This window comes from Acanthopagrus latus, chromosome 20, assembly GCF_904848185.1.
Source record: "Acanthopagrus latus isolate v.2019 chromosome 20, fAcaLat1.1, whole genome shotgun sequence".
NCBI lineage: Eukaryota > Metazoa > Chordata > Actinopteri > Spariformes > Sparidae > Acanthopagrus > Acanthopagrus latus.
In genome coordinates, this window is record NC_051058.1 from 11,232,787 (window position 1) to 11,259,038 (window position 26,252).

Here is a 26,252-nt window from a genome sequence, read left to right on the forward strand (position 1 = left end):
TTTACAGAACAACTTTAATGAGCTTCCTGATAAGATAATGAGCATAACTAGTGCTTGTTTTGAAAAGCATATTCATTCCACACCAATGCAAACTTTTTTCTTTGATATTTGGGCAATGTCTGCATGGTCATTTGTTTTTTATAACATATTATGGTCTGCAAAAAAAAAAAAAAATGAAGCCCATATCCACCATGGAACTTGCATTTATTTAGTCTTAATTTGTACAAACCTTAAATTTCATCAAGTTGATTTGCCAGTGCCACAAATAAGTACTATAGAAAAAAATATTTACTGACATTTTAAAAATGCAAAACTGATTACTTCACCTACTTTGTTGTGACTGAAATGTTTGAAGACGAAAAATGTAGATGCAAGGTGATTTTTTGGGTCTGCACATTCTTAAGGAGAGAATGGCCTAAAACCTCAACAGTTAATGAGTTTTTTTGAGAAACACTGATTCTCAAGTCTATCAAAATTTCTGTATGTCAAGTCATGCTTTGCACTATGTGCATTTCTATGTCACTAGATCAATTCCTGTACAACTGTTATGCTCTGGATCTAATGCTGAGAAGCTCATCCACAACTGCTTCCTCTTTTCTGATCCACCCCCCGAGATTCTCAACCACATATTGCAGCACATAGGCATGCTGTAACTGTGCGACCTTCCCCTTCAAACCTACCTGCTGCTCACATATATTGGCTGGCCTGATCCATGTCGTCATGTATGCTGATGTGCTTACCAACCAGCGTCTACCTCCCATCGCCACTATCATATCTTCATTTTTTTCAATTGGTGACTTTACAGAACTTGTTTTTTTTTCATGAAACATTATTAGATATGCAGAAATATAGAGTCAATTTATATACAATTATTGAGAAAAAATATAAAAACATTGGGTTGTTTTTTTGTTTTGTTTTTTTACGCATTTTGCTAAGGTTGGGTAGAATAAACGATATATGGGATGAACACTCACATTGTTTGAAATATACCACGCGTCCCAACAACCAAGAGGTGGCAGTAGCGATTCACAGGGAGTATAAACAGGGCGAGCTAACGAGCTAACATTAGCCAAGGGGGAGTCGTTGTTTCTGGTGTATAAACAAGAAGATAAAACCAGCCGCAGCAACGTTTCTAGCTACGCGCGGTGGCGTTACCGTCACAGACCAAGTGAGTGACAAAAAGCAAAGGTAACATTGACCTGTAATACAGTAACTTTGTCTATAGCCTGCCTCAGCTAACATTGCGTTATTTGTCTTACCTAGATAATATTGAGTTGTTGCCAACGTCAGCTAGCTAAACAGACAGCATGCAACTTTGGCTAGCTGTCCGCGCCGACTTGTTGAGATGATGTCAGTAACTAAACCCTTTTTTCAGTGTGTTCAACAAACAAGCAAGAGAGAGACATGTTGTCGGTGCACGAACTAACGATATCTTAAGTTACAGCGTCAATTGTACTACAGCTAACTTTGACAGGTTACACACTATGCTAACGTTAGCCTAACCTTCAGTTGGCTACAAATGTTACAGCCCACTTTAAGTCACTTCATAACACATGACGATGGTCTGGCTGATGTTTTACTGGAGCTCTTAAACACGGGTTGCATAAAAGCCGGCTAGCAAACAAGTGCAGAGCTCTGATAAGCGTCCTTCAGAGGAGAAGTGAACAAACGCGTTGGTTAGCCAAATTAGCTGGATAAGGTTAGAAATATTTCTTTCTGCTAACGTTACACAACGGGAGATACATCTGTCTTAAGTATGATAAGTAATTAATGGTTTTATCCGTCCTGGTGCTGGATAACAGTTATATTTGTTTCTCTTTTAGAAATGCAGTCTGTGATAAAACAAAACCTCCATTCGGAGACCGAAGGAGACATCAACAAACTCATCAACCTGAAGCTCACTGCCTCCTACACCTACCTTTCTCTGGTACGATTTCTGTAAAAGTTACATTAATCCATTGTAGTATAGTGCATGTTGTGTTATGTACATTTTTTAAATTGATACAAAACAACAGATATTTCACTTTTTGCAAGTAAGCTTCTTTTTTATTACATGTGTGCACTGTAATCCCTAAATACAGTGTTTCTCTCATCTCTCTAGGGGATGTTTTTTGACAGGGATGATATTGCCTTGCCAAAGTTCTCCACCTTTTTCCTGGAGCGCTCGGTGAAAGAGAGGGAACAAGCTGAGAAGCTGCTGGAATATCAGAACATGAGAGGAGGTCGGATTTTGCTTCAGACTATCGCTGTAAGTACTGTGTTTCCTGTACTTGTTTGGAGGCCAAGGGATTTACTCTCAAGCTATTATCAATAAGATTGTCACATTTTGTGTTAAATATGTGTATGCAAGTGTCATTTTTTGTTGTTGTAGAAACCAACTAGAGAGGATTGGAGGGGTGGTTTGGATGCAATGTCTTTTTCCCTGGACTACCAGAAGTCCTTGAACACATGTATCCTTGATGTGCACCGCAGAGCTGGCACCCACACTGACCCTCACGTAAGTCTGCCACCCTTAGATATAACTGCCTCTTGTTTAACTATGAGATAGTGAATACGGGGAGAAACAGCAGAGTTCAATATATATTGAGCTGTCAGAATGTATTTCCTGTTTGGCTGTCTTTACAGAATTATTTTTACATCTGACTATCTTCTGTCTTACTACTTTTGTAGCTGTGTGACTTCCTCGAGGAGCACTTCCTCACTGACAGCCACGATACCATCAAGAAGCTGGGCGACTACGTTGGCAGTCTTGGCCGCATCACTGCTTCTGAGACACACGGCCCTATGGGAGAATACCTGTTTGACAAACACACCCTGTAAAAGGTCACGGCAGCAAATGTGACTCAAGCTCCACATTTAAAATAATGCTCAGAGTCAACAGGGCAACAGTCCCTTGCACTGTGCATTTCTCTCCGTTAAGAAAATTTGAAAAAAATATTCTCACAGTTTACCACGGATGTCATTCTTGTACCAGTGGCACAAAAGAAGTTCTCAGCAAAATAACAGTAAATACCTCTTTTTCTCTAAAACCATAGTGAAAGAAATAAGCCTCATTGATATGGTGCTAAAAATGGCAATTTTCCTAAGCTGTTAAAATGAGTCATTTTTTCATTTGGACCCAGTTATATCATGCGTCATGCATTCCAGTGTGTCAGAGGTTTTTTACCTTCACCAATATTCTGTTTTATCTATACTATTTTTAGTCTAAAGTAGTGTAAAGAGTTAAAGATTTGGAAAATCACTGAAATTCTGATTAAAGTAAAATTATGCTGACATGTGTTTTCTTGTTCTTTTCTTTTTTACAACCAGTTTAACTCTTAAAGTGTATGTCTAATCATTCAGACACAGTCATATGATTTACTGTGTTTTTTTTCTAATGTAATGTCTGCACCTATAGAACACTGTAAAGATAACAGTGGGACTTTGATTACTCACTGTTGGGTGAACGCTTAATGTTTAACATAAGCAACCTCACAGCTTGTGGTTAAAAATGCCCATGCTGCTATTTTGTAAATTACATGTTTCTGCAAAGATAAAACTAAGTTGAAGAAGTATGTCAACAGTGCATCACCAGGCATGTACCAGACATATTTCCTGTTTTACTCTGGAAGTATTTCAGTTGAAATTTAGTGATGCGTTGCTGCATCACAACCAAGACATGAAACATTGTATTATAAAGTACAGTGGAGTGTAAGAAGTTTGGATCAATTATGGATAGATTTGGGTGAGTTAATTTTTCTGACTAAGTAAACATTTTATGACTGAATAAGAACATGCAGCACTGTTTACAGAGAACTACTGTGGCATATTTAAAATCATCTCTGGTATTGTGCATAGTAAAGGCCCAGAGGACTGATGGAGTAAACCATCAAGCCACATTAACATAAGCCAAAAATAAAGAAAATAAAGCATTTTCTTGATTGAAATAAATGTAAAAATGTATCATAGAACAAGTGAAAATTGTATAAAAAGAAATCGGTTGTTGATTGTGTCTTTTATAGGGCTGTAGATATGGTCAGAAAATCATACAGTGATTATACTGACAAATATCGCAATTGCAATAAAAATCACAATTTTCACTCACTGAAAAATATCTATCATGAAAATTATTGTGGTCTGTACCAAATAAACATGTTTTCTTACATCTGGGGAACAAGATATGCAGGCTAGGACATCTCTGCAGAACAACAGTACTTAATTGTAATGCTGTTTGGGCTCTCATTTTACCTTTAACAAATAATTCCAACGTCTTGTGATCAGGATATTCCACTTTGCCATATTGCAATTTCGATCAGTTCGCCATTAAGTATAATGAGATATTTTAACACGAAATTAGACACATTTTCCTTGTAAGATTGTGGGTGCCCACAGTGGGGAAAAAGTCGTATCAATTAGCTGAACTCACTAACAAAAATATACAAAAGCATGTTTACAAGACAGTCTACCCTACACACTATAGTTGAACCGTATTGCAAACAAGTTTTACAGCTCTGCCGTAACGGCTACAAGATAACTCTATTACATTTTTAATATGTTGGTGTTTTATTCCATTTGGAATATACTATTAGAGGAGGCTGTTGCATGTTGGATTGGAGCCACCTAGATCTCCAGATGTAGCGGTGTAAACACGTGGCACCATGCCTAGGGATTACGATTCACAGCGCTCTAAATACGGGTATGCGTTTTGTACAGTATAATGGTAAGCCAAGGGCTGGGGAGGATGGAATATCCACTCTCAGTGAAAGTTGTTGGTAGATTGACGATTGACTGTGAGGACAGCTATGTTGAGGGGATTAGTGAAGGGCCGGATGCACTACAATCTCTTCAATCTAATGGATACACGCACCCACCACTGCCATGTCTCATCAGTCCAATGAACAGTCATTTTTCCTACTCAAGGAGAACCTTAACGTGTTCAACATGTGTCAAATGTTCAACAATGGAGTAGTTGCGCAGTACAAGAAAAGGTGTTGCTTTTTAAGCATCTTCAGTCAGAGACATGAAGCAACAGATGTGTTTTCAGCATTCTAATATCAGGAGGGGGGGCTAGGGGGATTAAATCACAACACAGCTCTAGTGATTTGCCAGCGCTTTAGCTTTGATGGAAAGGGTTTGTGGGTAGCCTGCCAGTCAGTCAGTGACATACAGAAGGAATGATGGATTTGTGAAGGCGTCCACAGGCCAAAGGGGAAGCAACAAGAAATACATTTTGAATTTAAGGTTGCTCCAAAAGATCTTTGGTACAGAGGGAATTTAAGGGACATATCAAAAGGTAAGATAAATATACATCAGTATATTAGTAGTATAGTATAGTATAGTATATTTGAACCAGTATGAATAATAAATAATATTTTTCAAAGTTACATTTTGGTTTTAAACATACCCACTTAAAAACCTACTCCAGCAAGAGGGGTTATGTTTTTTATCCATTTGTTTGTTGGCTGGTTGGTTCTTTCAGCAGGATTACACTAAAACGAAACTGCGTCTCGTCCCAGAATAGATCCATTTAACTTTTGGTGCGGAGCCGACTTCATTTATTTCTCACTTTTTTGATGTTGAGAGAATAGTGTTTTTCAACATTTTCTGAGGGAATAATGCATAGAACTTGATTTTTATTAAAAATCAATCACTGGACTATGGGGTCTTGGTTGAGGTGCACGCTCTTCTGAGTGCCATCCCAGTTTTCAATCAATCTGAACTGAATCATCACCCCCATTTAAAAGGCCAGTAAGAGCTGCCTATAAACATTGCACAAAATTAGCACCAGCTAACAAAAGAATTCTAATAAAATATAGAAGTGGCTGGTAGATTTGCTTCACTCAGCAGCCAAAGAAACAAAGGCAATCAGTTGAGTGGCTGGTAAAAGCTGAACGTTGCTGGCCATTTGGCTAGACCCTGCCCATAAATGTGAACAGACACCAGTAATGTTCAAGAATTTATTCTGCATCTTCCATTAAAAAGCTGCTGCAGCCAGACAGATTTGACAACTGCCATTTAGAAGAAGAGTCTAAGAGAAAAATGTTGCTTTTCATGTATATTATATTCCAAAAAGTGGAATGTTTCTTTTTTCTCTAATTTTAAATGGTAAAGAGATAAATTTACATGCAAACTACAAATGAAAACATCAGGATTTCCCCCTCAATCTTCACCATGGTCCTCTGGAATACCTTTGTCAACAGTCGTTATTCCAGAGAACTCTTAAAGGCAGAAAAAAATGAGGGAGGAGACCATCTCTCAATCCTCGGCTTTGAGGATCTGGGATTTTGGATTAATATTGTAGCTCCAGAGTTTAATCCAGTTACATGCAGAGACAGTGACGGGGAAAAATGGGGATGGGACAAATGTGAAAGCATGGGTTAAGGGGCGGGGGAGATGACAGAGAGAATGAGAGTAACAGAGGGATTAGGGTCAGCCATGTTGAGCATCTGGCTAAGGGATGTCCTATGCTCTGCAACTGTACTGCAACGCCTGGACATAGGGATTACACAGCATACATATGAAGTTGTGTTGTCTTGCACTGTAGGAGCCAACATGACAGAGAACATAACAAACCCAACAGCACATGAATGACTGCACTGACTACCCTGATGTTTTGACAGCTGACATGAGGTCAGGCAGTGTTGGGGTCCGAGCCCGGAGGGCTGCGGAGTCGTCAGAACCAGAGCCAGAGGAAGCAACAGAACCAGTTCATCATGAGCACTCCCATACAGAACACCACGAGCACTCGCATTCAGAACATCACCCGGGCCACGACTACAACCACATGAAGGAGAAGTTCATGAATGAACTCGGTCATCTGCCAAGTAAGCTACTTCTACAATTTGCAGGAACAATGCATGCTCATAAATGAATTTACCTATTGAAATAAACTGTATCATCGGTTATTATTTGCAAGAGCCTGAACTGTTATTGCAGTGTTGGTGTTGTTTCTAGGACCTGAGTAATGACATTTTTGTAATGTCATAGCTTTGTGACTCAGACAAAAAAACAGAAAAATATACACATGGGAGAAGTTATCCTTCCAAACATGTGTTTGACATCATGAAAGGCTTCATGAACCTAACCAAGCTTTGTTAGGATCTGAGAGGCTATGAGAGGAAAATCCCTTCACAAAGCCATTATTTGAGTATTTCTTTTTTGACATGTAAAATGAATGAATACACATAATAGAATATGAACTTGTTTCTGAGACATTATGCCACATGTTTTCAACGTTCATGCCTGTGAAAACTGGAAAAAAAAAAGCATGAGAACTGTTTTCCCTTCAGTTAATAACTACTGCTGAGCGGCTTTGTGTAAGGCACTTAATGATGAGATGCTCTGCTGGGGACTGTGGTTGTACAGGGCAACTCCCAGCCGGGAGTGTGTTATTATCAGATTGTGGTGAAGGGTGTTGCTGACACATGTGTGCTCAGCAAACCGTCTTTAGATAATAGAGTGCTTGAAAAAAAAAAAACACTAAGTTAGAGGTTCTGAAAAGAATCCCCCAGTCTTCTGTTTTAAGAAGCACAAGATTTTATTTAAATCTACTAGTATAGCATCAGTCCACTTTATTTATCTGATGTTATCACAAGATGTGAAGGATCTAAATGCTCTTGAAAACCCTAATGTGTGAGACAACTGAGCCTTCAGCAGAAAGTGTTGTGTTTAAAAATTAAGAGTGAAACACAACGTTTGTGTGATTTGTTGTTGTGGGTTGGGCTTCCATCCCATCATGCTACTATTTAATGCAGCAGGAATATGGCAAAAATATAAACTTGAATTTTTCAGTCAGTATTTTTTTCAGTGATTATTGCGAAATACACATACAACAAAAATGCACAGTAATCATCGTATCTCTATTATCTTGTTTCATAATGAGAAGCCAAACTCATAACTGAAAATAAAATTGCCTAACTACTTTTGTGAACATGAAGGTCATCAGAGGATCAGACATCCACTCCTTTCTACCTTAATCAACATCCCCCCTTTCTTCATACTGATAAGTCAATTCAACCCTTTTTATTGGGCAGTTCCCATGTGGGCAGTGGGAGCCATTGTTGTGGTGGTCCTGGCTTTGGTGGCATGCTGCATCTTCTGCATTTTCAAAAAATGTTTTGGGAAAAAGAAAAAGCCAAAGAAAGTGCGGGAGAGAAAGACAGGCCGTCGCAGAAGGGAAAAGGAAGGTGAAGGAGAGGCTGGAGATAAGGTGAGTGATGTTCAGTATAATCTTACCTGGTCCAGATCTTCATGATGATTACCCGGTTGTGGACTGATGTCTTTTATCTTTAAGGAGGGTGAGGTGAAGAAGGAAGGGGAGGAAGAGGAGAAAGAACAAGAGAAACTGGGTAAGCTGGAGTTCTCGTTGGACTACAACTTCACGGATGCCCAGGTAGGTCCTGTGTGAAAATAAAATGTTACCTTCCATCAAAGATATTCCTATAAATGAGAAGAATCTGTGGACTCAACAAATACCTGACAAAAAGAAATGTATATGCTCTTTTCATGTTATTCTGACACTTGTTCTCTTTCTTCTCAAGCTTATAGTCGGTATCCTTCAAGCTCAGGACCTTGCTGCAATGGACATGGGGGGAACCTCTGACCCTTACGTCAAAGTGTTTTTGCTGCCAGACAAAAAGAAGAAGTACGAGACCAAAGTTCAGCGCAAGAATTTATGCCCTGTCTTCAATGAGACTTTCATCTTCAAGGTATCATGTGCCCAAAGTCGAGCCTTCATTGACCAGTTGTTGTCTGTGTTTTGTTTGTTCTCTCTCTTGTCTCTATGTCTCTGTCGCAGCTTGTGTTGGTGTTCCAGGTTGTTGGTGACATATCACTTTTTACCCTCATGAGGCAGAAGTGTGGCCCATGTCTCTACTTCCCCTCGTCTTTAGTCTGTCATTCCCTGAATGGCGTCTGTCAAGGTATCCCTTCCCAAAAAGACTGTCTCCTGTCACTAAATGTCTGTCTTATTGTATGGAACTACAAATGCTGTTTTATCTAAACACAGTTACCTTTTCTATCTTGACCTATTCTTCATCCCAACAGCTTAATTACCCTTTTCTCTATAGATCCCATATGCAGAGTTGGGCGGAAAGACTTTGGTGCTGCAAGTTTTCGACTTTGATCGTTTCTCCAAACATGATATGATCGGTGAGATAAAGATTCCCATGAACAGTGTTGATTTGGGCCAGCCAATGCAACAGTGGAGAGACTTGGAGAGTGGTGAGAAGGAGGAGGTACGATATATTGTGTTCTCATAAAATCTTGTTTCAGTTATTGTTGGAAAATAAATGTCTTGACAGAAAACAAAGTAATCCTCAGTTTTATAAAAGATGTATTCGATTTATATAATGGGGAATGATGCTAATCCATAATATTTTCCTTTCAGCAAGAAAAACTGGGCGATATTTGTATTTCTTTACGGTATGTACCCACTGCTGGAAAACTGACAGTGAACATCATGGAGGCAAAGAACCTCAAGAAAATGGATGTTGGTGGTTTATCAGGTACTACTCCTGTCACTTATTTTTCAGATATTTACATAATACTGCATAAAAATGAGATCTTAAAACAAACAGAACTATATAACCCTGATTTTCTCTTTGGTTAGATCCATATGTGAAGATTGTTTTGCAGCAAAATGGGAAACGGATAAAGAAGAAAAAGACAACGGTCAAGAAAAACACTCTCAACCCTTACTTTAATGAGAGTTTCAGCTTTGAAGTTCCCTTTGAGCAGATACAGGTAGGCTGTGTCTTCATGTCAATTCTCAATTTCAAAATGTAACAGACACTAAGTTTTGATGAGAAGTGACTTGATTACACATCTTTCTTTTTTCTTTCAGAAAGTGCAGGTCGTCATCACAGTGTTTGACTACGATAAACTTGGGAGCAATGACCCCATTGGAAAGACCTTCATGGGTTATGGAGCTACGGGAGTTGGCCTACGACACTGGTCAGATATGCTTGCCAATCCCAGGCGTCCAGTAGCCCAGTGGCACACTCTGCTGCCAGAAGAAGAAGTCGATGCGGCACTCAAAGCGAAACCTCGTTAGACTTTCATCTTGTCCAATTGTGAAATACTGCTGATATGTTGCTTAATGTTAATCCTGATGTTTTGCATGTTCTGTAATCCAAACGTTTTAAAATGGGCCTATTTAAATGTGCGTATGTATGTACGTGTGTGTGTGTGTGTGTGTGTGTGTGTGTGTGTGTGTGTGTATGCATGTATGTGTACATACTATTTTTGAATACATTAAAACCTCAGCCTCCCCTTTTTACCTTAAATGTAAACCAATATGACTCTGTACTTGTATTCTTGGACACCATTTGCATCTTTCACATTTGCTCATGCATGGGCCTAGTAAAATTTGGGTGCATAAAGAAAGAACTGCACAATTATTCTGTCTTCTGAAATGTTAGTTGAATACATGGTAGAGCTTCTACATGTCATGGTATGTACACTAGGCTTTTTTTGTGGTAATTTTGTAGTGCTGTAGTGCAACACAGTCCTTAAAATGCCTGGTGTAATGCTCTGGATATTTTCAAATAAAACCACGTTGAACAGTTCCTTATCAATGCATCTCGGACTCTCTTACCTTTAATTAAATTAAATTCATTGAATTATTTCAGTTAGTATTACTTGATGTTCAGACTGTTAAGAAAGAATATTATGAATGCTCATTTATCCAACCATGGTACACTGTAATAATCTGAAAGTCTTAAAATTTGAAGAGGGGGCTGCTGTGAAGAAGCTACATATTACTATGATCCAGTTCTTAATGACTTCATTGACTGGTGAGAGGCCTCACATTTGAACCTGAACATATTTAAGACCAAAGCACAGATTTTACAAGCACTCCTGGGACCAATGTCCTGATGTTATGTTATCAAAAAAGGGTGAGTAGTGCATTTACTACCTTTAAAAAAAATGTGTCTTTTTAAACTTTGAAAAAAAAAAGTTAAAAAAAAACCTTGTTTACAGATGTTTCATTGAGAGTATCCTGGGTGAATGTATGCTGGTATGGACATTCAGACAAACTCACAGAAAAAAGTTAAGCAAGCTGACCATCTACATCCGACCAGGCCGACTGAGATCACACCACAAGGTCCGGTTGCATACATCTCGTCCTTTTAGACAAATTCTGGTCACTCAATTCGAGTAAGAGGTAAACAAAACCCCACAACCAATACCCAAATGAGCAAAAAACATTAAAAAAAAACATATTTCTTCCAAAAGCAATTACTAATTTAATCAAGACCCTTGAGTCATGAGGATGTTGGGAAATACATGGACCAGGGGATGTGAATTAAATAGATAAACAGGGAATGGGCAGTAAGGTAACTACTAATTTTTAATACATTCAATGATAATTGTTGACCTACACTTCAATTAGATTCAGTTCAGACGCCGTTTGCAATGAGCATCTGCCTGGACCTTGATGATATTGATGATGGCTGCTACAGATGATCTTAGGCTATTGTTCATGTATATCTGGTATGTTTTGAATGTGTCTATGTTCTTGGCTGCACCACAAATTGATGTAAAAGTTTTTTCCCGCCATTTCACCAGTAGATGGCGGCCGTCCTCCCCATTTAAGACACTGTTGCCATAGCAGCAGAACCCAAACTTTGTGTTGGGTCGGGCAGCTAGCGGCGAATTTTACTCTAGTTGTCAAAAACCAGTCTGTGAGGTGAGTGTTCCCCATTACTATACTTTAATGACATGAACTTGGTCGCAGTTTATTTCATATTATATCTCCATATTGAGTTTTGAGATAGTTTTGTGCCCCTCGATAACACCGTCTATTTGAAGCTAACATAAACTGCTCTTCTTTTTTTTTTTTTTTTACAAGAACCGTTGGCTAGCGTTAGTTAACGATCTCGCTAAACTAAGCTAAGCTAACAAACAAACTGGCGGACAAACTGGCGCTACTGAGACAATTATATTACCACAGCTGTGTGTCATGATGTGAACCACTTACAGTAAGGTGGACGGCCCTGTTTGAGTGTTTCTCGTCAATGTTACAGGATGAGCGCTGGACGGCCGTCTGAAGCGGCGGGCTGCGTCACCTGGTGGGGCTTCAGTCCTGCGCGCGACCTGCTGACTCCGGGTGAGAGCCTCACGTGCACGAGGATGCGTGATCCTCTTGCACACGTGCGTCAGCGTAGTCATAGTTTTACGCAACTGACGTACATTTTACTTATATACTCTCAAAAATTCTGCTTTTTATTCCACCACATGTATTTGAGACATACATTTACATACAAGCCCCTTTTAAAATACACTGCATTGTTATTTATAAAACTGCTTAACAGTAATCAAATCAAATCATTTTTATTTATATAACCCAAAATCACAATCATATTGCCTCTGTGGGCAGAAAAACAAAAATTTAAAACCCTTATAACTGTGAAAACTGATGGAAGAAACCTCAGGAAGAGCCACAGAGGATGGATCCTGCAGTAGATATTAAAATATTTGCCTCCAAAATGTAGTAGAATGGAAGTATAAAGTACACGAAACTTGAAATACTCAGGTAAAGTACAGGTACCTCAAAAATCGTGCTTAATTACAGTACTGTTATGCTACATTCCATCACTATATTTTATAGTATGGTATCATTACAGGCTTTATGTTATACTTGCAAATAATGTATCATAGTTACAGCAGCAGAAAACAAACATGAGTCTTGACTATGTACAATAACCAGACAAATCACTCATGAACACTGAAACAGGTCTGTATGCAATATATTAGATATACAAACTGGCTATATATAACACATTTGTTTAACCAAACTATGACTTCCTTCTCAAAACAGAAACACTGACAGTCCCTAAAAATATCTTTTTGGTATCTACTGCAAAGCCACTGAACTTAATGGTGCAGTGTTTCTATAATTAAATTTGGATAGCATTGAAGTGTTTCACAGTACCTTACTTTTTTCTTTTTTTTTTTAGTCAAGAATCAGCGAGCCAAACAATTTTCACAATTAATGATTAATTACACAGAAACAGCCATTAAAAACACTTAATAATAAAGTCTAAAACTATGACAAAATTATGAATTACATATAATTTAAGTATCTGACTAAAATTTGATACTACAGATCCGTGCATAGATTCAATGCCATCTTTTATAATTAAGTGCTATAGATAATAATTTCAGCACAAATCATTGAGGATGAGTGCACAGCCCTGGATGTATAAGTTGTTGGAGCTAGTGCGTGCTTTCTCTCTCTGTGCCCAGGCCCTGCAAGACCTGAAGGACAGGTCAATGTTTTGCTGGTTGGCAGCGCAGATCCACGACATATTTTGAAGACCATTGCTGGTTTCCCAAGCGAAGGAAGCCTCCATGTGAGTCCCCTAAATGTGAAGCTGTGTGACCCCTGAAAGCAAATAGCTATACTCTACCCTGACCAAACGTCTTCTCTCTGCTCTACTGCAGGTGTGGGTGATAGAAAACAGCATGGAGGTAGTGGCTAGACAGCTGCTGCTTCTCTACTTGGCTCTGATGCCCCTGGAAGGCATGGGACATAATGGTGCGTGGGATTTTGTGAAATTAATAATATTAATAATGCTAAACATTTTGGTTATTTTTCCATGTCTTTTTTATTTTTATTTACAGAGAAAACAGAGGTTTTCCTGGAGGTGTTTGGGAACGGTGAGATCCGCAGTCAGACGGAGGAGACGCTGAGATGTGCAGCATCACAGCTCTCTCTGTCTGTTACTGAAGCACTGGAGACGCCCACACACCCCTGTCTGAACACGACTCTTCTCAAGGTTGATAAACTAGCCCATTATCTGTGTTTCTTTAAGACAAGAACATCAGACATTGAGGCCTGCTCACTTAAATCCATATTAAAGCCTTTTCACAGCACATATTGGACAAAACACAGCTTCATGAATTCACTGGAAGTCTCCTAATTTCATAATCAACATTTATTTTTCTGCAGTTCAAGGAGAGAGATGAGCTGGCCAGGATATTCAAGCTGTGGATGCAGCCTCAGTCTTCATTGTCTATCTCAATGTCCAAAGCCTGGGATTATCGGGTCAGGCAGCACCTCGGAACACGTTACAACTCCAAGATGGGCTGCTTCGATTGGGACCTTACAATGAAACTGCACCAAAAAGGGGTATTTAAATACCTGGTGTATTTTCCTTTGAATGTTGATCAAAATGAGCTTCTCAAATTTGCCAAAATTCTTGAAAAAGTATGGATATTTGGAGGTTGCAAAAAGAGATGAACATTCTTTTTGTTCCGACTCTCTATCTGCAGTGTGGTCTCATTAACAAACAACAATACATGCAGTGGAGGGAGCGGGGTTTGGCATTCGAAATGAGGGAAGGTGTCTACCAGATGACCAATCCAAGTTTGCTTTCTTCAAGAGTCTTCAGTAAGGTTAGTGTGAGCCTGTTTTCCTACATGACCTTTCCACATGATGAAGCAATAAGATGAAATAAAGGTATTGTATGCTATGTATGTGTTTCGGACAGAGAGGGAACAGAGTGGCTGTCAGGGGCTACTGGGGAGACATTGTTTCCAGTCCCTACCTCACCTTTGGAATTGAAACTGATGACGAGAGCCTGCTGAAGACACAGAATGGGCAACACATTAAGGTGACACATACAGTAGTGGTGCCACCTACTGCATGTTAGTGGTGGTTTACACCTGGCATTTACACACATCTTTGTTGATCTGACCGCAAGTGAACAGCTCAAGACGCGCCAGAGACGCATTGAGGACCTATTGAGATCTGATCACTCAGGCCACATTCAGAGGTGTTCAGGGCCAAGTGTGACCACATTTTTAAGCAGTTCTGGGCAATACTGATTGATAACCTGCACAACTGACCTTCTCTGCAAAACAACAAAAAGAGGCCACAACTACAGGCAAAATGAATTCTCGTACACATAAAACAAGCTGTCTGATTTCCATTTTTTTCATTGTAATGCAAATTACTTGTTTGGACTGCCGTATCTGTCAGTACAAACAGCAGATGTTTGTGAATACACTGTCTGTTTCACCTGCTTTCACTGAGCTAGTCGACACTGTATCTCTAGACTCCCTCAAAAAAAATTGCACAATTTTGAGAGTTGTGATGGAAGAGAAATTTACCTACATTTGCTCATTTAGCAGCCTTTAAATCATTTCCCTCCACGCGGTGACTCGAGGAGCATGTTGAGACACATTCTAAAGCCAGGTGTGAATTTGTGTACTTTGAGCTGTCCATGTGTGTTGGATCACTCAGCAAAGATGTTTATGCCGGGTGTAAACAGCCTCCTAGATTATAGTTATGCCTCCACTTTCTTTTATCCTACAAGAAGCAGTAAGCTCCTTCCTTTTTCTCTTATCCACAGACAGCGCAGGATATCTCCTTTGTCAATGTACAGGCATTGTTCCAGTCCCTGTCCAGTAGACGGTGCTTCCCCACTACCTCTCAATCAGACACAGAGATAAAAGAGCCATCCCCACAGGTTGACCGAAAATCTGTCACTATTGACGGTAAATGGCTATTTAACACTAGCAGACCTGTGGTTGCAGATGATTGTCACTTCAGTGCACGTGAGAAAAGGAACAGCAGCTAATAGGGAACAAAAGCTGTTTAACTCAGAGTGAAAGGATTTAAGCTGAGGTGAAAGATTGGATTTAATTACGTTGAGTGATTTGTGGTTTCAGTCTGTTTTCGTTTCCATAGTCAAGCGTATGTATGGTCGATGACTTCCCGTCTCTCTGAAGACTGTTCTGACATTCAGCAAACAAAGGAAAACAAATGAAACCCGATGTTTTTTAGCACTGAACTTTCAAAAATCCTCTTCAGACCTGATACATCTTAATAGAGTCTCTGTGACGTTCCTGCCTATGGATTCACTTCAAAAGCTGCCAGATAAACAGAAATACTCCCACTTCTTTAACACCATCTACTTCTCTGCAAGGTGAGAGCTTTTTCCTCTAGTTACAACAAAGATCACTTTACTGAGTAAATACTCCATATTTTCTTAGATGTAAATAAAGTAACTAAACTCAAAATAGATCCATTCACTGCCCAGTCTCGCCGACAGCATATCATGTTTCATTTCTGTGCTTTTGTTTCCCTGTCACTGCTGTGAAGCTGCGCGCACCAGTTGGGCCCAGCATTGAGACAGATTGCAGCCCCAGACGCCGTGCTCGTCGTAGAGTTGGCCAAGTGAGGGTTTTTATAGTAACTGAGCTTGTTACCATGGTGACAGTACAGTCACCAAGAGTACAGTGACTATGTAATTCCCAAGTGCAGAGTATTTGCTTTAGGGTATGCTATAATTACCATATTTAATTGACCGCATTTATTTGCATTTGTGTGTCTGTGTATCTCAGGTACATTTTGGATCTGAACAAAGAGCAAGAGGAAGGCTTTGCAAAGAAAGTGGCAAGCATCGCTCTCCAGGGTGGATTTGAGCCTTGGCATGAGGGGAAGAGTGATGACGTACATGCTGTTTTCATACCACAGAGGAAGACGTAAAGGTGGTTAATATCATCAGAGCTCTGCTCCCATTGTCAGCAGCTTTAGTTTTACTGTATAAAACAGTCTAGTCAAGGTGATTTTGCATCACAGCTCAGACATTTTATAAGATCTTAATCTTTATTTTTCCTTCATAAAGAAGTTAAAGGTGCAATATGGAAGAATTGGCAACCTGTTCTCTAAACAAATAGGAGGCAGCATATCACCAGAGAAACTGCCTACTGCTGCTAGCTGTAGCTTACCTAGTTCCAGGCTAGTCTCAGTTAGCTGTGCAGCTAACTATAAAATGTTTTTTACCAGAATTCTTACATATAGTCCCTTTGAGCTTCATCCGTTTGTGGTATTCCCTCTGCAGTAGCTGTGAATTTTACTATGTTTTAATCTAAACTCTTTAAGAGTAATACTCAGAATTTATTTCCAATTTGAATGACACTGATATAACATCCATTTTATGTATACGTGCATTTTAATGATTACAGACACAACTGTGAATGAATGTATTTCAATAAATGTCAAACAAATACTATCTGTCGTAGAGTAAGTGATAAACACTGCAAAATTACTTATATCTTGTTTTGAAACTAGTGAACTGTCTTCTCTTTGCGTCCCGTACTTGTTCACTTCCAGCGTCCTCCAACCTTCCCCTTACCGTGGACCTTTTTGCTGCAGTGACACAAGAAAAATAATAGGCAATCAGGAAAAGTTTCCATCCACACAGAAAAGAACAGCAGTTGTGACTGATTGGAGGTAGAAAGGGAAGTACTTCTCTTTCTCTTTCACACTGCGTTCATATCTTGGAATGTGTGCAAATGTTTCAGAGTTGTGAATTTGATATTTCCTGTGTATAAGTGACTTTTGCCACATGTTTGCATAATCTATGCAAAGTAGCTTTCCACAATGCCATACTATTTTTCTTTCTTTCCTTGGGTGTAGGAGTTGTGTAGTTTGAGACGAGCAGACTGACTCACAATTTCTGAGCATGCTGGATTCTGTTCAGGAGGACATTGATCTGGAAAGAAGACGCATTCTAACGTCACAAATGAGCTTTTATGTTTAAACTAGTGTTGTAAATTCTCAGTGAATTGGCCCACCTCATACTTCTGCCTCCTCATCTTCTCAGTCAGGTCAAATTTCTCAGACTCCAACTGGTAGATACTTTCCCACATCTCCTTGGCTCTCTCTCTAAAACACGGCAGCATTAATACCTTGAAATGACAGAAGTACACCCCCTTTAAAATCTTCATGAAAATGGACTTTAAACTGACCTCAGACCGTCCTCTCTCAGGTTCTCAATCGCCAGAGGCTTGCGTCTCTCTGCCAGAGTCTTCTTCTTGATTTCCCTCGCAGTTTGCCTTTTGCCTCGCCGCTGCTCTACCTGCAGGAGGGAAAACCCGCTTTCTAGGGGTATGAGGCACATGAGGTCTACAAACCTGCGGATGTATTTGTCTGACCTTGGCGAGGAACCCTCCAAAGTGAGCCCCCATGTTGGAGAGCACTTTCTTCTTCTTGGCCTCATCGTCTGCCCTCTTCTTGGCCTCCTCATCCTCTTTCCTCTGTCTCTCCTCCTGAGGAAGCAACCTTCAGCTTGTTACTGCACTTTCTCTTATTTGAATAGCTTTTTCTATAGTGTGTGGGGTCATGATATTGTGATCTAAGCAGATTATTGACGTGCATGGATTAAACAGCATACGGTATACAACATTAATTACCGCAATCCGCGTCTGTCTGTCACGCTCTTTTTCAGCCCTCACACGCTGCTGCTCAGCTCTTTCTGCCCGGCGGCTCTCCTACAACACAGAATCCGTGCCAGCTGGACTATTACAGACAGCTTTTGAAGCTCTATTATTCTGAATATTCAATGTGTCTCCATTTCAGACAAATACATTTGAAAACGGCATAGAAAAAGGCTTTACAATCCTCTCTTTGAGTCCAATGAGCTCCTCCTCCTCCTTCTTTCTCTGCTCAAAATGGACGTCAATTAGAGTCTGCAGCTCCAGAAGATCTTTCTCCATCCTTTTCCTGTGGATATCCTAACAGGAGCCAGCGGATCAGGATTATTTAATGCTATTTTTGGTGCTAGAATAATTGAATTGTTGATTTAATAACAACCTTTAGGGAACATACATCAAAGTCCACCCGCTCCCCCTCAGGGATTTTGGGGGCGGCGAGCTGTGTTACCAAAGGCCTGTGAAATAACACGAGGACAGGTCTCAAATTATATTCATTTTTACTTCTTTGAGAGGCATTTGTTGGAAAAATATGACTTTATTTTTAATGCTGAGTATCCCCAATTAGGCTTACTTGTATTTGGGGCGTTCTTCTTCAACATGAAAGCCAGAGCAGCAACGAGAGAGTGAATCAGTCAGACCAGATAAAATCAATAGTTTAGTTTCTAATAGGTAAAGAGGCTTTAAAAGAAAAATTGAATCGGACAACAGTTCAACAAAATCAACACAGCTCTGCGTCACAGTCTCACCTCCCTCTCCCTGCTCCTCATCCTCCTCTGGAGAAAAGAAAGAGTGACAGCGTGATTGAGTAAAGAGAAAAACATCAAGCGGCTGCTTTGTTAAACTGATAATAAATGAATGTTCTTACCCTCCTGGTGGCCTCTACATAAAACACAAGAGTTGAAGGTATAAATCAGACGTACAATCAAAAAAAAAACAACATCTAAAGAAAAGTTCATGTATAATGAAATGAGAAATAAGGTAGCTAGTCCTGGATTGACTCACCCATGTTCGTCAAAGTCAGACATGGTGAGACTGAAATCAAAAAGTAAAATATAAGACATTTCACATAAACAGCTTTTAAAATGTAATTATGCTAAAAAGAGTTAAAAAAAAAAAAAAAAAACATTTTAGGATGGGATGCTCAAATGTCCTTCTCTTCTGTTCCAGGTTGAACATTGTTTAAATGCAGAGAATCTCAGAAATCTTTATCATTGCACCACTTCCTAATTGATCAGTGACAGAAAAAGTCAATGGAAAGCAAATCTCTGTTTATATTCAGAGTAAAACAACATGACATAAGAGGAAAAGGGCCACTGTATGCCACCTTTATAGCAACTACACTGGAAATTGTGGGGAAATGAAATACATAACTAGCTGTTTAACAAAAGTTACAAACTTAAATATAATATTTCAGTAAAGGGCATCATTCAATTAAACTTCAATAATACACCTCACTGTATGTGAATTGTTTGCCAGCGACTCCAGATGGCTGAGCTTTAATAGCGCTATAAGCTCCTGTCTCCCGAGGTCAGAAAATACAAATTGTGAACAAATATCACGACTTATGAGAGGGCCACAGGAGTCAGTGGGGTCAGCGCTTTTGTTCAAAGAATAAGATTAAAGGGAAGGCCATTTGTAGCTAATGATCTAGGAATAGAAGAGGCTGGAGGGACTGTAGGCCAGAGCAGTGTCCTGTTACCCAAGATAACAGCGAGGTATCAGCTGGCCAATCCCTCTTTATTAATTTGATTTACAAGAGAGAATGTGGGATGGAGAGATTAAGCCAGTCGGCCCGCTGCTATTAACACCAGCCAAGTCCTCTATTATCATTTGATCTACTTGTAGTCTCACTGAACTGAGGGAATATCTAAATGTGTGTGGGGACAAATATTTTAGCATTCCTAACCATAACTGCAGCCGATTATATAAGTATTTCGGTGTGACTTGGATTCAGTAGTATAATATCACAAAGGCAAAATAGTCTGATCTGAGCTGCTCTTAAACTGAACAAACAGAAATCTCTAGGAAGACACACCAGCAATAGACCAAATTTTGAAACACTATTTCCAATGCAAATAACTGGAAGCCCTCCCAGACTGCCCGTCTTTGAGTGTATTAACATGGTACACGAAGCACTGAGGTTCCTCAAAGTCCGCAAAGTCCCTCAGATCCCTCCATAGCTAGTTTTCAGCCAAGATCTCAGAGCATGAGCATGTGATTCTGAGTAAACACGGGCACATGGACAAAAGGCAGATGAGGGATTGGGAGAGGAATTCATCACAATGCTTCACTGTTGGCTGATTCTGGCTAAACGGACCGCCATGCAGTCGGACAGAGAGGCCAAGGGCACCGAGAATAACTTGTCATGAGGGAGCGTTCCGGATTTCAGAGATATTATACACCTTTATCAACACCCAACACAGCTTATGATGTTATGTTTTGGAGGAGAGCCCTCTGATTTTTTTATGTAATTAAGGGAAAATCCCAAAGTTGCAAAAGATGTCTAATACTGCAGGCCTAACATGTCTGTCAAATGTTTGAAGTTTAAATTTTTTGACCATTTTAAAATGTTTCAAGTGCAGTAGCTGATTTTTTGGGCCTCTTGCAGGTAGTAGGAACAAGCTATGAACTCACCACTAACATGTTAGCACGTTAAAAGTTCATAAGGCAAACTATTTCGCAAACACCGGCATTTATGCACAAAGCAGTTGAACAGCAACATTAGCACTGACTCGGAGTTATGTTTCTGGCTACCTGATGAAATATTTACTCTCCTTTTAGCTCCGTTTTTGGTCTCCACCAACTCCTTTAGCAGCTTAATGCTCAGCTATGCTCACTAGCTAACATCAGTTGCTAACTTGGTGTGTGTCTGTCAGTTGGTCCTAGGCAGCTACTAGCATAAAGTGGCTCACAACTAACTCTGTGGGTTATCTTGAGTAACTGGGTCATGATTTATAGAAAAACAGTGCTGCTGAGGGTTTTCTTTTTTGTTTCCGCATTGATCACCACAAGACAAGCGCTGTCTAGTTCCATCATATTCAAGAGAATATACAGCTGATGTCTCCAAACCTCGACACCACCAGAACAATCTAGATGGATAAATAGCACTTCATGTCCAAAAATATATAGTTTTGATCTGAACTGTCCCTTTAAAGCTGCTTTAACCCAGAAAACTAGAACAATAAGCCTGAGGTTACTGAAAATCTCTAGTGCTGAGAGGAACTGTAGATGTGGTGATAGTTCTCTATAGATTCATTATGTAAGTGACCCTTTTTGTGACTGATACTCTGACAAAATGTTTTACAGTCTTGGAAGTCACCAAACAACAATGTTATTTAAAATGGTTACAGCTCATTAACCACACTTCGTAAGCAAACCCAATTTTGTGCACATTAACCCAGAAATTGTAGATCTGCTACATCAACCACAGTAGCCTGCTGCTAATCGTTACACTTAAAGATTGTGCCTGACAAAAGTGATGGAAGACATTTCCTGCGTTAAGAAAATCCTTTACTTCAACTTTTTGACTGGCTGCAAATATCTCAGATGGGCAGAAACTGCTGTACTGCTTCCAAATGGTCTCATGTTTAATAGGTATTTCTTTATACCACAGCATTGTACAAAAATAAAAAATCAGAGCAACGTACCTGAAGAGCAAAAGTGAAGAATGTTCACTGATGATGAAAACGAGGAGTAATACGTACAGGGGAGACAGAGCTGTATTTAAGAGGGGGGGTCCTCCGGAGTGAGAGAGAAGTGTGTTGAGCTACAATGTGTGTGTGTTTGTGTGTGTGTGTGTGTGTGTGTGTGTGTGTGTGTGTGTGAGGTGGGGTGGTGAGGGGCACGATTTAGAAAAGATTGGACAGGGACTGTATGTGGATTATTGGCGGCTTTTGAGAGCATAAGCTGAAGTCTGACAGGCAGGATAATGAGTGAGGGGTTTGCTGCTGACCTCACCGCTGAAAGAGGAGACAAAAAGACAGGTGGCGCAAGATAAATAGAGACTGAAGAGAGAGAATAACGAGGCAAAAAAAAAGAGAGAGAGATCCTTCGTTGCGGCCCTGAACATCACCGAAACCTTCAATCTTGGTTACAGAGGTGGACCTTGAAGAATGATTCAGAGGAAACTAACTTGTATGAAAATAGGAAAATCATTACTTGTATAGTAATCAGTAATTTATTTTGGATTTTGAGCCTGTCCTCATATTGAAATGGTTTACAGTTCACTTAAGGACAAAAATAAGTCAGACCATGAAACTGTAATACAACTTTGAGTCTTTATTGACTAATCAGTGGAAAAAAGAGGAACATCCACAACAGCTATTTATGTTACTGTAAGGTCGTGACTAAGAAGAAGACGTCGTGAGCATTTCTCTCACCCTGTCGTTACAGCATTTGCAGATTCTTACATATTTTTGTGAAATGCAAATGAGCCCTCGTGAATCTCATATGCAAACAGCATTTCCATGAGGTCCTTTGGGGCGACAGAAAGGAAGAATAACAACCTGCAGAGGTGAACTGTATCTCTCATGAGGAAAACATCTGAGCATAAGGTGAGAGATTATTGAGAATGATTTACAAAATAGAGCTATCAATAGAATGTAATATGTCATTATTTGCAAAACACAGCAGGGACTGATAATGCTAATTTACAGCATAATTAGATTTTTGAACAGATGTCATCAAACGTGTCAAAGAATACATCAGGACTGAAAATACCAAGTCTTCAGACCATTTTATAATTTAATTGTATTTCCATTTAGCGATAATGATGACACATTCACGTCTTTTCTATACCAACTGCCCAAAAACCCAAAGTTATTATGTTTCAAATTATATAAACTAGAATGTTTTGTCATTTCTTTCTTAAAGGGGTACTATGTAGTTTTGGTAAAGAAACTCCAGAATTTTAACATTCACAATATTGATACAGTAATAGTACAAACTCAGACATATTTATTACTTTCTTAGCTGACACTGTGTTGTCCTTCTCAGTTTGTTAATTCAATTTAGTCCGTCATGAAAACAAAGTTTGTTTCCAGAGTTTGCTCATTCAGTTTTTGTACGCATGACGACATAAAAGGAAAACTTAAGTGATTGATTAGTTATGAAAATAGCAGATTAATTTTAATATTACAATAGATTCATCGGCTAATCGTGGCTCTAGAATACATTCACATGGTTCTGGGACGCTTGTCTGTTGTGTCACAGATGTAGCTTTGCAGTTGTTGAGAAATCAAGTCACTAGAGGCATTTATTACTGTATCAAATAAAAGGGCTATTAGTGGTATAAAATGAGGTTTCTGGGATTTTTTTTTCTTTTAGTAATTCAATACATTGTAATCCCATTGTGCCCTCATTATTTTTAGAAGATAACATAATGAAGGCAAATATAGTCAAAATATCCACCAGAGGCATAAGCAAACTAAATGACTACCTGCAGAGCTCAGGTCGCTTGAGAGTCCCGAACAGGCAAAGCAGTGATTTAAAATCCTCTTCTCATTTTGTTGTTATTTGTTTGTTTAATGAATTAAGTAAATTCAACTCGGAAAAGCTTGGACCTGCACTGAGAGAAGCATAAGATTCATTGTTTACATCCCAGGAGAAATATGCTCCATCTGGTGATCTGGCTGCTGGCTTCAGGTAAGTTTCTTTGTGTAAAAATAACTGTGTGACACCGTCCGAAAACAGTTCCTCTCGTTATTGTTTCGGTGGGTCTCTCTCGGGCAGGTTGTGTCACTTTGTGCTCACCCATTCATCGAGAGTACCACCTGATAAGCGAGGCCAAGACATGGGCCCAGGCACAGAGCTACTGCAGAAACAGCTACACTGACCTCGCCTCCGTCAGCAACCGAGATGACATGCGGAGGCTGGTGGAGATAGCGGCAGCCAGTGGTGAGGGGAGAAGTATCTGGATTGGTCTGAAAAAGGGGGGTGTGGTGGGGTCCTGGATGTGGTCTGTGGGAGAGGCTCAGACCACTGACTACACTAACTGGGCCAGTCCACCTGATTCCTCCTACAACTGTGGAGGCATGAGGGGTGATGGGAAATGGCTCAGTGCATCCTGTGAAGCAGTCCTTCCCTTTGTCTGCCAGGAAGGTAATGGCTTTGATGTGACAGCTAGACAGGTATAACACATTCATTTCCTACTATAAAGCAGTAAGTGCAGTGGTCTAGCTGCTAAAAAAAAAAATGCTGTGCAAATATCAAAATTCTTAATCCACGGAGAAATACAAACATGCTATAAAACGGTGCCTCTAAATGAGTCGTCAAGACTTCTGTAAGGTTGTGATGCCTTAAAGAGACACTCAAAGTGGGTGTTTTGCCAGAGGGTGAATAGAGGTGCTGCAGCAGTGGACAGTATGAGATAAACAATAAACAATTAAAATACTTTTTTATTTCACACCTAAATTAAAAGAACAAACTGTGAAATGAACATTAGATGGGCAGGAATTAGTCAATTAAATATAATAATAAGAACTGCAACATTTTTTAAAGTTATTATTTTTTACCATCTTTTTTCTTCACCCATTCAATGGAAGTGCAATTTACATCACTGGACTGTCTCCGTATTGCACTTTGAAGTGTATACAGAAGCTTGAACCAGATGTACACGTTTTTTCCATCCTTCCCAAACATGTTAATATTTTCAGCACATTTTGCAATATTTACAGGTGAGGGCTCCAGTAAGATGCATGTTGTTCTTGAGGAGAAGTCTTGGAGGAGTGCCCAGGGGTACTGCCGACAGAATTACCACGACTTGGCCAGTGTGAGCAGCCAGACCGAAAATCAGGCCTTACAGCAAATGCTTAATGAAAGCGGGCCATCGACGACCACCTTCTGGATCGGTTTGTTCAGGGATCAGTGGACATGGTCGGACCAGAGCAACAGTTCCTTCAGATACTGGGAGAGCGATCAGCCAAATCACGATGGAGAGTGTGTTTTGTTTGACACCTTTTACGAGACGTTGTGGGACAGAGCGTGTGGCAGCTCATTTCCCTTCTACTGCTACAGTGGTAAGCAACAAAGACTTGATGATTGATTTATAAAACAAAGTGAATTCATGCTTGAGGGAATGTATTATTTCTGATTATTTAACCACAGCAGTCACATGGAGGTATGTCGTGAGGCTGGAACTGAAGTCAGACTCGTCCTTGAACTTGGGTGATTCTGCTACGAGCGAAGCCATTTTGGCCCAAGTAAGTTTTTGCTCAGTGTTGCTCTTTCGTAACACTGGCAGAGATCAAGAGGATGTACACCACCAGTGTATAAACACCACTATCACAGTAACATACCAACTACTCTAATTGAATTAAGGTGTGGTTTGAAATACTAATTTTGTCTTTCTTCCATAGATCCAAAAAAGGTTTGAGGGTGCCAGGGTTCAATGGAGAGTCCAGCCAGATGGGACGATTTTCAAGAAAAAAGAGTGAAACCTGCAGTGCCAAACAGGACGGTACAATTACTCCTGAACGTCTGTATGGACAGTTTCAATACTCAGATATAATTTTTGTGTCGATGAGGTGGAATTTAACATTTTTCATGATGTTATCAATGGTTTATATTTGCTATTTCTTTTTAACCAACAGTAGGTGTGCTTTTATTAAAGTCTTTTTAAATCACTAAAAACTGTCAAAGACAAAGAGATCTTTGTCGCAGATATATTTACTGAATTAGCATGCTAACCCGCTAGCCTCAGCTCGTCCTGTCTTGCAAAAAAGACTCCAAGTTCCCAGTTTGAACTGCAAGCTGTTTGCCTGGTGACATTGGAGTGACATACTTCACCTTTAAAGGGGAACACCACTGATTTATAACATTTAAGTCTTTTTATAGGTGTCAGGGAGTTCTACTGCATATGTGAAAAATCACTGTGTCAAGATTGAAGAGTTGCATTTTCGTTAATGTAGGCACTGAGTTTTGAATAGAAGAATGTTACCGTGTGAAAAAAATTAATAAATACATGTAGTGTCTCTGGTTCTGTCCATTGTGACTCTGACTGTGGGAGTGTGATGCTAAATGTGAAGCAACAAACAGACACGCAC

At 39.7% G+C, this 26,252-nt stretch overlaps 5 protein-coding genes across 10 annotated transcripts; 4 read left to right on the forward strand and 1 right to left on the reverse strand.

Moving 5' to 3' along the window:
• Window positions 1-1,009: 1,009 nt before the first annotated feature.
• zgc:56095 (uncharacterized protein LOC406286 homolog) lies at window positions 1,010-3,273 on the forward strand. Of its 3 annotated transcripts, none has more exons than XM_037080610.1 (5): window positions 1,010-1,168; window positions 1,824-1,927; window positions 2,102-2,248; window positions 2,372-2,497; window positions 2,671-3,273. In XM_037080610.1, exons 2-5 carry the CDS (start codon window positions 1,826-1,828, stop codon window positions 2,818-2,820), a joined length of 525 nt encoding a protein of 174 aa, XP_036936505.1. In that variant the 5' UTR covers window positions 1,010-1,168; window positions 1,824-1,825; the 3' UTR covers window positions 2,821-3,273. The 3 variants fall into 3 exon arrangements, with proteins under 3 accessions (XP_036936505.1, XP_036936506.1, XP_036936507.1); XM_037080611.1 differs by having other exon boundaries at window positions 1,031-1,188; XM_037080612.1 differs by lacking the exon at window positions 1,010-1,168 and adding an exon at window positions 1,571-1,699.
• Window positions 3,274-5,816: 2,543 nt separating this feature from the next.
• syt5b (synaptotagmin Vb) lies at window positions 5,817-10,547 on the forward strand. Its single transcript, XM_037080616.1, has 8 exons — window positions 5,817-6,803; window positions 8,013-8,188; window positions 8,273-8,371; window positions 8,520-8,687; window positions 9,048-9,215; window positions 9,368-9,485; window positions 9,590-9,723; window positions 9,824-10,547. The coding sequence occupies exons 1-8, from the start codon at window positions 6,563-6,565 to the stop codon at window positions 10,031-10,033; spliced, it is 1,314 nt and encodes a 437-aa protein (XP_036936511.1). The 5' UTR covers window positions 5,817-6,562; the 3' UTR covers window positions 10,034-10,547.
• Window positions 10,548-10,846: 299 nt separating this feature from the next.
• Window positions 10,847-17,006, forward strand: LOC119009382 (dynein assembly factor 3, axonemal-like). Of its 2 annotated transcripts, none has more exons than XM_037080603.1 (13): window positions 10,847-10,877; window positions 11,551-11,671; window positions 12,009-12,091; window positions 13,231-13,337; window positions 13,429-13,522; window positions 13,609-13,763; window positions 13,937-14,116; window positions 14,260-14,382; window positions 14,478-14,600; window positions 15,342-15,486; window positions 15,803-15,917; window positions 16,094-16,168; window positions 16,336-17,006. In XM_037080603.1, the coding sequence occupies exons 1-13, from the start codon at window positions 10,862-10,864 to the stop codon at window positions 16,478-16,480; spliced, it is 1,482 nt and encodes a 493-aa protein (XP_036936498.1). In that variant the 5' UTR covers window positions 10,847-10,861; the 3' UTR covers window positions 16,481-17,006. The 2 variants fall into 2 exon arrangements, with proteins under 2 accessions (XP_036936498.1, XP_036936497.1); XM_037080602.1 differs by lacking the exon at window positions 10,847-10,877 and adding an exon at window positions 11,430-11,475 and having other exon boundaries at window positions 11,554-11,671.
• A 3-nt stretch (window positions 17,007-17,009) lies between these two features.
• Window positions 17,010-19,623, reverse strand: LOC119009387 (troponin T, slow skeletal muscle-like). Of its 2 annotated transcripts, XM_037080609.1 has the most exons (12): window positions 19,213-19,623; window positions 19,076-19,089; window positions 18,957-18,983; window positions 18,782-18,800; window positions 18,605-18,665; window positions 18,394-18,510; window positions 18,190-18,267; window positions 17,932-18,045; window positions 17,746-17,855; window positions 17,572-17,662; window positions 17,449-17,489; window positions 17,010-17,143 (listed from the first exon to the last, which is right to left on the reverse strand). In XM_037080609.1, exons 1-12 carry the CDS (start codon window positions 19,269-19,271, stop codon window positions 17,098-17,100), a joined length of 777 nt encoding a protein of 258 aa, XP_036936504.1. In that variant the 5' UTR covers window positions 19,272-19,623; the 3' UTR covers window positions 17,010-17,097. The 2 variants fall into 2 exon arrangements, with proteins under 2 accessions (XP_036936504.1, XP_036936503.1); XM_037080608.1 differs by having other exon boundaries at window positions 19,076-19,623.
• Window positions 19,624-22,051: 2,428 nt separating this feature from the next.
• Window positions 22,052-26,250, forward strand: LOC119009386 (macrophage mannose receptor 1-like). 2 transcript variants are annotated; one of them, XM_037080606.1, is made up of 6 exons: window positions 22,052-22,763; window positions 23,746-23,853; window positions 23,941-24,309; window positions 24,885-25,226; window positions 25,315-25,409; window positions 25,566-26,250. In XM_037080606.1, the coding sequence occupies exons 2-6, from the start codon at window positions 23,820-23,822 to the stop codon at window positions 25,641-25,643; spliced, it is 918 nt and encodes a 305-aa protein (XP_036936501.1). In that variant the 5' UTR covers window positions 22,052-22,763; window positions 23,746-23,819; the 3' UTR covers window positions 25,644-26,250. The 2 variants fall into 2 exon arrangements, with proteins under 2 accessions (XP_036936501.1, XP_036936502.1); XM_037080607.1 differs by having other exon boundaries at window positions 22,058-22,763; window positions 23,941-24,105.
• Window positions 26,251-26,252: the final 2 nt, after the last annotated feature.